Genomic DNA, 12,161 nt, shown 5'->3' with positions numbered 1-12,161 from the left:
CTTTATTAACATTAGAATGATCCAGGAGTCTTAGTCTCTAAATCTACACTAATCTACTGTGACAACTAAGGATGTGAAGGAGATATACTTGGACTCTTGTCTTATACATGTAGAGTTTCTAATGCTAACTGGGTGTCCTGGTACTTTAAAGCACCCACATGCTTGCAGCAGACAAAATAATCACTTTCTTTTTCTTTTCAGGAGAAACAGTTGTAGGCAACACTAAAAACAAACAAACAGAAAAAAACCAAAAGAAAGTACAAACTGTCGTATCAATCTCAGTTCTACCTGCAGCTTTCGGTATTTCATTAACCAACTCTTGTTGGTTCATAAAAACGTTCATTTTAACTGTGTGAGGACTTGCGGTGTCATGATGCATTTCCAGGAAACTGTTTTCCACCCTGAATCCAGGTGTAGAGCCTCAGACAGCGTCCCAGAGTGAAGCCTAGACGCTGTGTCCCCCACAAGGTATCAACTTAACATAGGTCCCTGCAAAGTTACTTGTACCGACACACACACACACACACACACACACACACATCATTCCCATTCACCCACAGAACTTGATGTATTTTTAACCTTCAGCTCTTCATTCATATCTGCTCATATCTGCCTGCACACGTCCTGTTGTGAGGCATGTCAGGAGGGGGGGGCGTGCTTAACATTTAAACTGTCTGCAGTGAAGCTGCAGAGGGACACAGATCACTGCTCTGTCTTCACTTACTAACATGCATGTGACACATACCGACATGTTCATCTGTCTGTGTATATAACAAGCTTTCCCCAATCAGCTGATTCTGGTCCAGCTTCAGTGTATCCATCCGTCATTAAACAAGAAATCGTTCCAGCACATGAACCGCAGTCTTCAGTGTCAGTAGCAGTTCAGTGATGCTGCAGGAAGTGGACAGAACCAAGCTAGGAGTTTCCTCCTGCTCCCAGTCTTTGCACTAAGCTATGTTAAACACGCACAAGCTGTAATACTGACACTAACACTGTCTGCTGTGTAAAGCCTCATATCTGGAGGAACTATTCCTGTCCACGTTAAAGCCTGCAGGTAACATCAGCTGCTTCTCTTCTCCAGCCGCCACTGATCCTCGTGCTGATGGAGGAAATCAGCTGCAGGGGCCTCATTCACAACCGCGGCGAAGGCACAAAGTAAGGAAGGCCTAAACGAGGCACACACTGCTTCCCACGCTAAAATTAGAGACTGTTTAAAAACAATAATTAAAAAAAAACCTTGAGAGGAAAATGTGTGCACTAGTAAGGAAACTCAGACCCATGCAGACAAACATTTTAGACTTTACACTTCATTTGTACCTTGAAGGTCTTGCTGGTTCCTGGTATTAAAAAGGCCCTCAAACATTGCAGACAAGCATTTTAACTTTACACCTATCATCATTATTTGAGCCACTAGATGGCAGCGTCACTGGAACGTACGTGCGTTTGTGGTCTGAGACACAACCATCACAGACGGTAAAAGCAGTAACTTTTCTTTTTTTATGAATTATAAATTCCACATTTACAAATGTTTGAGGAAAGTTTGTTTTTTGACAGACCTTTCACAGAAAAAGCACCAGATCAGCTACTCTGACCTCCTCTGTTCTCTTCGCTCCCTTTTTCATGCTTATTTGAATCCAACTTTACAGAAAAGAGAGGGGGGGGGGATAGCGACCCTCAGCCACTCTTTCTCTGCCACGTTGTCTGTGGTTTCCCGTCTCGCTCGCTCACGCCAAACTTCAACACTTTGACTAATGAACAGGAGTGGTGACATGAACCTCGGAGACACACGAACAAACACTTTGTTCTCCTTTTGAAGCTCATTTCTTTGCCGTGACTGGCAGATCAGGCCTGACGTATGTGATGTGTGAGCAAAGACGGCAGCCTGCTCAGTCTGAACTAAAAGCCTTGAATATTCTCAGACAAGTTACAGGTTTTAATCGGCCCCCAAAACCCCCGAAATGACCCAGAGAATAAACATAAAACTCAGGAATACAGAGGACTGGACATAAACAGAAGCTCTGGCAAAAGAACGAAAGGACTATGAATACAAGAAGAAGTGTTGGGTAACAACAGGAGAAGACAATCAGGTAATCAGACACAGGAAGTAAAACCAACACGGGACATGAAAGAAAACTAACCCTGAAAAGTAGGTTAGAAGCAACTCTAAACAGCAACAAGCATAAACTAGAACTGAAGCTTAATAAAAACTTCAGAACTAACAGTAGAACAGTAAATAACTCCTGAATAATAAATAAATCTAAAATCCAACAACTGAAGCTCAAAATGAATAAAATGATAAAAGTAAAATCAGGAATCAAAAACCAAACCTAACCCAACGAGCCGAAGCCTAAAGCGCTGGAAGAGCAGGAGAGCTGCACGCAAATTAAAACATAATAATAGTGAACAGGTATACAACACTACAACACCACCACAAAAAACAACTTTGGTGGACTGCAGAGCAGAGTCGCGCTATCAGTCCATTAAATATGGCTCACATACACCAAAGTCTTCGAGCTCAACTTCATGATTCATTGGTCAGAAATGGACAAAAAGTCATAAAACTTAGAAACTATGATGGTTAAAAGTTTGTTTTGTATTGTGAACATTTCAATTCAATTTTATTTATTTCTACAGCGCCAAATCACAACAGTCACCTCAAGGCGCTTTATATTGTAAGGTAAACCCTACAATAATACATACAGAGAAAAGCCAACAATCATTAGACAGTACTGCATGAAGATGTAAAGTATCACATCATATTTGACCTCAGTTTTTCAGGGTTTTTTAGTAAAAAATAAATAAATAAAAAAATCACATTGATAATGCAGAGATCTGAAAAACTCCCAAAAGCTGATATCAAATATAATACAGTTTGCATTGCTTAGGCCAGCGGTCCCCAAACCCCGGGCCACGGACCGGTACCGGTCTGTTAGTCGTTTGGCTGCAAGAGTTGAGGCTCCGGTGTGAAATTTATGGTTTTCAGGGTTTTTAATCATGATTAAATCATTATTAAATCATGACTGGTGATGGCAGCTACATTGTAGCCACAGCCACCCTGGGGCGCACTGACAGAGGCGAGGCAGCCGGACACTGGCGTCACCGGGCCCTCTGACGTCACCGGGCCCTCTGACCACCACCAGTAGGCAACGGGTGAAGTGTCTTGCCCAAGGACACAACGACCGAGTCTGTCCAAGCCGGGGCTCGAACCGGCAACCTTCCAATTACAAGGCGAACTCCCAACTCTTGAGCCACGATCACAACATCTTTAAGGCCAGTCTGTGAAAATATTGTCTGACATATTCCGTGTTGGTTTGGGGACCGCTGGGTTAGATTACATTTAAAAAAATATAACCCTATTCCATTAAAAGTATATACTGGCGTTAGCTGCACTGGCGGAGGGTTGTGCTCTCAGACTGCTTCTGGTTTGTGATGCGTTTGAGATGCGAATGATCATACAGGAAGTTGTGATGCGCAGGTCCAGAGTTTGAAGGGATAAGATGAGATGGAGATGACACTTTGCTGAAATCGTGTAATCTTTCCGTGTCATCTTCAGCTGATCTAGTGATTTCCTCACTGATTACAGCTCCAAGTATTTTAACTGTCTCACAGTATCACTATCAGGAGGTCCATCATTGCGTCCAGTCCTCTTCTTGAAAGTTCTGCTGGGACCTAGCCGTCTTATTGCTGCCTCATACCCAGCATGCATTTCAACATTAAATAACCATCAGCTGGCGGTCTTCGTTAGATAGACGGTTAAAAGAATTTCGTTAAAAACTTAGAGTCAGTATCTGCTTGACGTACTTCTCGGATGTGTTTGTCTGTAGAAACATTTCCAGAAACAAAAACTTTGTGTTTGAGAACTCTTTCATGGTTTTCGTGACATCAAAGGAAGGTGATAGTTGTCACAGTCCACGCAACGAATTATTCTTTACATGTACATCAATGTCTGTGTACACTGTAACCAATGATCTGACAGAGATTTCTCACTTAGTAAGAGATGATTTGACCTTCTACGTGAAAACGTCAAACATCCTCCACGGTTCAGATTTCGCCACCACGCTGCGACCACCTTTCACAGACATAACGCTGCTGTTTCAACCGCGTTTGCAGTGACACACGTAAATTCATTTAGGAAAATAAAAGCGCAGCCACAACTCCAGATTGCAACAGCAGGTTTGTTTGATTCATGCAAGTTTCTGCAGATGTTGTGCTCTAAACATGAAGTATTCCCTCAGAGTGCAGCTGCTGCATCCCTTCACCACTGCTGGGAAAATCTCTCATGATCGTCTGACAGCAGAATGAGTCATTACTTTAGCAATGAGTTCCGCATTAGCTCTGCAACAGCTACTGCAGCAACTCTGGGACCCTAAACGGGGTTCATCAGACCGGATCTGGACCTGTGGGGACCCTTAGGATACTTCCCATCTTTGTGTGGACTCTCAGTCATCCCACTAAGCCTGAACCTGGCTCTAACCCCCCAAAGTATTTTTTAGTATTTATTTATTTATTGTCATTGTCAAGAACAATGAAATTGCGTTTGGGGCTTCCATACAACCCAAAAAAAAAGAAGAAAATAATAAATACCCCTTAAAACCCAAGTGTACATATTTAACCCAGTGTGACTCCAATGCAATAAGACAATCCTTAGCAATAATGTTCGTAGAAATTCAGACAAAGACCTGAGAAACATGACAAAATACAACAATGCAACCCATTCAATATTATTGTACTGTGAGATATGATATCAGATATGATAGTTATCTATTTAAGAAAGGGGGGGGGGGGGGGGCAGGAGGGGGAAGAGAATAAAGATATGATGCACCAATGCAGACCAGTTCATTGCTATTAAGAAGTTGGATATGGTTATTGTCCGTGAGAGGGGGGCAGAGAGTTCAGGAGCCTCACAGCCTGTGGATACAGGCTGTTGGCCAGTCTGGATGTTCTGGCCTGTATAGACCTGTACCTTCTCCCTGAGGGCAGCAGATGGAAAAGGTGGCGCGCAGGGTGATGTTGGTCCCGCAGGATACTGTGCACCCTCCTCAGACAGCGAGTGGGGAAGATATTACTGATCTCTGGCAGACTTGTTCCAATAATTCTGCCAGCTTCTTTCACCACCCGCTGGAGTGCTTGCTGATCGGCCTTGGTGCAGCTGGGGAACCACACTAGAAATCCATACGTCAGAACGCTGCTGATGGCACAGTTGTAGAAGTTCAACATCAGAGATCTGGGAATGTGTGCGCTCCGCAGTCTCCTCAGGTAGTAGAGGCGCTGTTGGGCCTTCCGTACAACTGAGGTGATATGGTTGCCCCAGGACAGGTCCTCGGTCACAGTTACCCCCAAGAATTTAAAACTGCTCACCCTCTCCACCGCCTCACTGCCAATGAAGAGAGGCAGATGGTTGTTATGGCCCCTCTTCCGGAAATCTACAATGATCTCCTTGGTCTTTTTGGTGTTTAAGACCAAGTTATTGTCGTGGCACCATGACTCTAGTTGTTGCACCTCTGTCCTATAGTTTGTCTCATCATTGTTGGATATAAGTCCGAGCACTGTAGTGTCATCTGCAAACTTAACAATGAGATTGGACGCGCAGGAGGAAATACAGTCATGGGTGAAGAGAGTGTATAGTCAGGCCTGAACTCTCAGGAGAGGCCCAGATTAAGGACTGGACCCCGTGTCCTCAGAGCGATACAGAAAACAGTTGACACGCCGAGCTGCTGTGGTTCTGTTCCCCTGATTGAATTATTCTACAAACAGCACCACATGACAGCTTTCAACCACTGAAGCTAAACGTGGAGGTGTCATGTGACCTGTCTGACCTCAGCTTCACCAGAGAGCGAGCGAGCGAGCGTCACGTTTAATTAGATTGAGTCTAATGTAATGAACTATGTCTCTCTGACCTTCAGCCACAAACCTCTGGAATCCCAAAGACCTGAGCACGAACCACATGCTGCTTTGGTCGGTTGTTCGTGGGCAAGTTTCATAAAGCAAACAATCAATAATACAATCAAATCAGCTCCCAGATAACGAGGCAGCAAAGCAAACACAGCCTGAGAGAGACCCCCTCTCTCAGGCTGTGCGGTCTGGGCACCAGAACGACCCGCCAGAGAGTGCAGAGCGGCTCACTGGATACGGATCGCTTTGCATAGTGTGGCAACAGTTGTATTTTAACCCAAAACATGATATTTCTCTAACCTAACCACGTGGGTTTAATGCCTAACTAGAGCTGGGCGATATGAGATTTTTTCATATCACGATATGTTTTTTTCATTTCAGGCGATAACGATATCTATCACAAATATAGTTATTTGGCTTATATCGTAAGATTTAAATGTGCCGTTGCTCACAAGTAAAATGTGAAATAATCAGCAGCTTGTTTTTAAATATTTATTTCCCATAATAAGTTCAACAGGGTAGATGTACTTAAGGAACATGAGACTTTTTCAGATAAATAAAGGCAAATATTGCAAACTACACAAAAGACAGCCGCTAAAGCGTTTAAGTTTCAAAATAGAACAAATGAAACAGACTAAATTGTCAATTCCACTTAGAAATAAAGTATTAATTCTAAAAATAAATCTTAGTTTGTTTTACAGAAGAACAGACAAAACTGACTAACTTTTGTCAGTATCAAATAAACTGAGAACTAAAAGGAAATTCTCAATCTCTCCTTGTTGTATAGCTTAGCTTTTCAAACAGTTTTAACAGTTACTTTAGTCTGACAAAAGCCGAATGACGAATTAGCGCTTCCAGTCAGAGACTGAGGCTACGTCCACGCGTACACGGGTATTTTTGAAAACTGAGATTTTCCGTTTTCGTTTTAAAAAAATAATCCCGTCCACACGTAAAGGCAGAAATGAAGGAAAACGCTGCTATGAACATGCCAAAGCAGCAGGTGGAGCTAGATTCCTAACCGTGCAGAAATGTTGGCCAATCAGAAGTCTAGAAGCCTCGGTGGGAAAAAGTAAACAAAGCTGGGGCATAGAAGCAGAACAGAGTCGTATGTGTGGAGGGACAGTAACTGTGTGTATATGTAAGCATTTAAACACTGCAGAGAGTAGAATTAACAGTAACAGTATTGTAGAAATTCATTTCACCGAAACAATAACGTGGCGCACAGTGTGACGCATGCACCAGTTTATTGTATTTCCAGACTTGCTTTCGGCACAATTTACAGTGCGCGCTACTCTGTTTTTTGTCAGACTTGAAATAGCCGAAATACCTTCACACTACGGAACTTCTATGGCTCTTCCGTTCGACAATCTCTCCGGCATTGGAACCATCATCTGTTTTCTCTTCGGTCACGCTCGGTTGATTTTTCTAGTCGGCACACTCATTTCCTCCATTACGCGCTGGCTCCATTACCCGCTGGCTGCTTCCCAAACAAACACACGTGCGGCTTGGCACTTGTGCTGTACGTAACAAGTCACGCGACGTGACGCTGCGGCTGTGATTGGTTCGGCTCTGTGCTACTGAATTTGGATCGGCTGACCTTTTTTTTTTTTTTTTTAAGAGAACAAGAGCGGCGAGGTCTATCGCGATAGCTTAATTTCTCTATCGAGTAAAAGTTATATCGCGATACATATCGTTATCGTTCTATCGCCCAGCTCTATGCCTAACCCAGAATATTGTTAATCAGCTCATATCAGACCAGATACATGAAGATTCGTATGCAGAAACAGATTCTGTTGCGAGACTGTCCGAAAAACTTCACATGGTGCATGACAAGGAAAACACAGATAAGTATAAAATAAAAATACTGAACTATAAATGTTGCACCAGCTGCAGGACAGTATAACTGCACAGAATATAAGCTAGTTCCTGGACGCCTCCCACATGGAGGCTGGGGCAGACCCAGGACATGCTGGAGAGATTATGTCTCTCTGCTGGTTTGGGAATAACTCTGTGTCCCACCGGATGAGCTGGAAGAGGTGGCAGGGGTGAAGGAAGTCTGGGCTTCCCCATTAGACTGCTGCCCGTACCCAGATAAATGGCAGAAAATAGATGGATGGATGGATGATCTACAACATATGATGGATATTTAATTGTGACGGCTTTCAGAGTGTGCTGCTTTATGTTTAAAATAAAAGCAAACTGTCATACTTTTGCTGCTCAGAGATTAGAGCTTTTATGTTTCTGTTTGTTTAAACAGACGAGCAGAAAAATGAAAGTAGAGGCAGGACATGGAGCTGCAGAGACCAGCCGCAGCATCGCACCAATCACCACCATGACTGTAACTTTCACTGCGGGCAGCAGCGATGAAGGTTAAATAAACTCATCCCGCTTTCAGTGGCCATTCAGTGAGTCTCTACAGCCATGGCTCAAGTTTAAATGACAAAGAGACAAACACTCAGGCTTCTGACGGCAGACCTGTGTGATGTCACAGAGATGACATATACCTAATATGGTCATCTCAGGAGCAGAAGCCCCACCAAACACTAAGGACGCCGTGGTAATTTAGCGCTTTGTGAATCACCTTGTTGGTGCAAAAATATTATTTTGTGCCTCTCAGATGTGTTATCTTTGGGGGTTTTTTTAATAAATGTAACTAAAGAAATGCAAACAAACTGTGTTCTTGTGACAGGCAGAGAAAAATATTTAAAAAATTTCCAGAATTTGGTGTAATGTGCTGGAGCCAGACCCTGAACTTCAACAGGTAACAAACTGATGAGGAGTCAGTCTGCAGAGTCTGTTTGTACCTGTTAATGTTTCTACAGGAGAATCACCATGGCGATCTCATCTAAGTTTCTTTGTGAAGGTTTTCATCTTTGCTTTGCGTTCATACCTAAATACTAAGAGGAAGCGCTTATGCGTGTCCTTATTAGGACACGTGACGGCAGCCAAAGGTTTATATTGTTAAGTGCTGATTATGACACAATTCAGGTCATTTTACGGAGAAACTGGAAAGTAATGTAACAAATTACTTTCCCCAGTGAGTAATTAAAGTACTGCATTACTTTTAAGAAAAGTAATAAGTAATGTATAATGGCTTGAGTAATGATCCCAACAATGCTGATGTGTAGACACATCACTGGTTCGTCCATTGAATTGGTGACTTTTTATGCTTGAATGAGTCACAGGTCAGTGTTAAGTGGTTCCACAAACAAACAGCCTCTGAAACTGGTCAGGTACAAGGATCCGACTGCAAATAACTGAGAAAGTCCAAAGGAAAAAGTTTTAAATACTTTCAGAAAGCCTGGAGAAGTACTGTTCAGAACCACTTTTTTTAAACTACAAGGAAGAAATTTTGGCTCACTGGAAGCAAAATGTGAAGAAATGAGGCCGACGCAAGACTTCTGCACAGCACTTTAAAAATTCCAGATATTTTATCTTCTCGGAACCAGCTGCTGACACCATCCCTATAAAAATGTGCAATTTCTGCTGAGTTAAAGGCACTTTTTGTAATTACCCTCTGCAGAATGCGTCAAATAAGATTAACCTCCAGGGGGCAGCATTTTACCAGATGTGTTTACAGATGTGTTGTTTTTTCCCCCCCTTCTATTCTTTTGACATTTCTTTTTACTTTTTCCTCCATTTCCTTAAGAGGCTTTGGCATTTCCCACGCTGCCACTTTAAACAATGTTTATGATGACTCACCTATAAAGGTTATGGTGAATCGCTGCACCATCTTGTGGTACAGTCTGGCATTACATGAAAGTACAGCCCAGCCCTAGTTTAACTTCAGCTCATTGCTCAATAACACAACATGCAGACAGAGCTGTGGTTAAATCTGGAAGCTTTCAAACATTTTAAAAACACATACATTCACAGTAAGTGCCTTTAAACAAATACACAAAAGCTGCAGTGCACTCACCTGTCCTGCAGGTGGCGCTGCGGCTGCCATGTGGTGGCGTGTTGAGGTGGTAGGAGAACCTCATGGTGCTGAACTGACTGGAGAAGGAGGGAGCAGGAGGCGCAGGGAGGCTGAGCAGAGTGCTGCGAGGTCGGTTCAGCTGCATGCCTGCACAGGTACGTCACTGCACACCTGTACGCAGGTCAGGGTTTATTCAGTTCATTCTCCACTCATGAGATTTTTCCTTCTCTTTTCTCTTTTTATTTTAAAATATGAGTGTTTGTTTTTGAATCAGTCACTTTCTGCTTGTTCAGAGTCAGTTTTGCTCTCAGAGAAATCCACACAGGCGCACTCGGCATCGGTTATCTGCTTCACTCTTTTCTCCATTCAGGAAAATGAACTTCAGCTGCGACTCTCTGGTGGTTCACTCTCTGGCTGAAGCCATGTGGAGGTCAAAAATGTCTCACCCTCCTTCATCCTCCCCCTCTCGCTCCCATCTTTTCCTCTTTGTCACTCTTTCAGGAATCTAAACGTTACCAGTCTCCGTGCCTCCATCTCCACGTCACGTATCCGCAGAAACAATCAGAGGAATCCGGCTGATGTGGTTTTCAGATTAAAAACCTTCCCCGGGTGTGCCGACTGAGGGTTTCTGTCAGTCCAGCTCCTCCGAGATAAAGCTGAGGAACAACTTTTGAGGATCCAGAAACCTGAAATCAAACACGTCTGTAGGAGCTTTAGAGCAGAATGTGCAGACTCAGCTCTCCTCCTGCTCGAGTGCCTCCACTTTTTCTGATTTCTGCTCCTCCTGCTGCTTCGGTTTGACTCCCTCTGAAGACTTTTTGCTCTTTCTCTTCAGCGTCAGTTTGTCCAAACAGACAGACAGACAGACTGGCTGTCGGTTGGCCGTCTCTCGGCAGCTCCAGGCTTTTGTGTGAAAGTCTGATCTGAGCTGCAGACCGACACCACAACTCCTCCTCCTCCTCCTCCGTCCAGACATCTGATCCCAGAGCAGCTCCCCTCCTCCCTCTCTCCTCTCCCTGTGGTCTGGTTCTCATTTTCTCTGTTTTCTGAGGCTGAAATTTGAAGCAAAAGGAAAACTTTGGAGAAAAATTCCAGCAGGATATTTTAAATTTTTCCCCTTTACCAACACCAGAGTCTGAGCTCCACTTACTCTCCACCACTCATGACTCTGCTTTTTCTCTTTCTAACAGAAGCACAGATTCAAGTTTCAGGATGATGTGAGCAGCAGCTTTCAACCACCAGGGGGCTCCAACCCTTCATTCCACATGTCCCTGCTGCGCTCGGAGCCTCAGTCTGAGATCGTAACAAAGGTCACATTTCAGTGGTTTTAAGATCCGTCCACAGACGGGAGCAGACTCCCAACATGTCAAAACATTTTCTTCAGGCAGAGCAAAGATCTGCTGCCACCTGGTGGGACATGCTGACATATTTAAATATCCTGCTTATTATTTTGCTTGATCAGCTTTCCGCAGCATATGCTGCTCTGGCCTCTTTTCTCATGCTCCGTCTGAAAGCCTCTGTTTTAGCTCCCGTCACTTGAAAGGACTGAATCTGGTCTTTTTGGACTCTTAACTGGGAACTTGAAGCTTTAAGTGCTTTTTACCCATCATGCACACACATGGGTTTCATCATCAGTGTCGTGCATGTGGAGTCAAACCACTGACCATCTCCATGAAAATTGCCAGAAGAAAGTGGATCACCCTATGATGTCCATTCACTCTAAACTATGCCCGGGTAATGTCAGGGGTTCTCTTGTGTGACCAACAGTAGCTGTTACTGTGTCTCTGTATGGATGCTGGTGCAGCGTGTGAATGACACACAGCCAGGACACACTGAAGAGATCATCTCTTGGCTGGTTTGGTATTACCAGATGAAAATTGCTTCTGTTTCTGCCGGTTTACCATGTTGGCTAAGGTACTGCACTCCACACCAAGTGTTTTTTTACTGTTATGAGTGCAGTATCACAAAGCTGTGGATTTCCCTCTCATCTACCTTAGAGACTAGATGAGGAGCTCGTTCAGGAGAGGAAGAGTAGAGCTGCCAGCAGCCAGATGAGGTGGTTTGAGAATCCTCCGAGGCGCCACCCAGGTGAGGTATTCCAGACATGTCCTAATGGGGATCGGGGGGTGAGGTGTCTCTGTTGCGGACCCAGGATGCGCTGAGAGATTAGATCTCTCGGCTGCCTTGTGAACACCTCACTGTCCCCTCAGACGAGCTGGAGGAGACGGCTGGGAGGAGCGAGGTCTCGGCTCCTCAGCTTAGACCGTTGCTCCTGCAACTGTAGCCATACTTGACAGTTTGGATGCACTTAAGCACTCAGAGCGGTGAATACAAGTAACAAAGTATGTGA

General features: G+C 44.0%; 1 protein-coding gene across 1 annotated transcript in view; it reads right to left on the bottom strand.

Moving 5' to 3' along the window:
• Positions 1-10,700, bottom strand: part of fgd1 (FYVE, RhoGEF and PH domain containing 1) — a 40,263-nt gene extending 29,563 nt beyond the window's left edge. Inside the window, exon 1 of the mRNA XM_085344061.1 lies at positions 9,812-10,700. Coding sequence (XP_085200187.1) covers positions 9,812-9,956 — 145 coding nt within the window. The 5' untranslated portion in view covers positions 9,957-10,700. The remainder of the gene's footprint in view (positions 1-9,811) is intronic.
• Between the last annotated feature and the right edge of the window lie 1,461 nt (positions 10,701-12,161).

Source organism: Diplotaxodon limnothrissa, linkage group LG20 (genome assembly GCF_057381915.1).
Source record: "Diplotaxodon limnothrissa isolate DT_005_m linkage group LG20, D_limnothrissa_male_GT1.1, whole genome shotgun sequence".
Taxonomy (NCBI): Eukaryota; Metazoa; Chordata; class Actinopteri; order Cichliformes; family Cichlidae; genus Diplotaxodon; species Diplotaxodon limnothrissa.
This window is presented reverse-complemented; position numbering and strand designations above follow the sequence as displayed.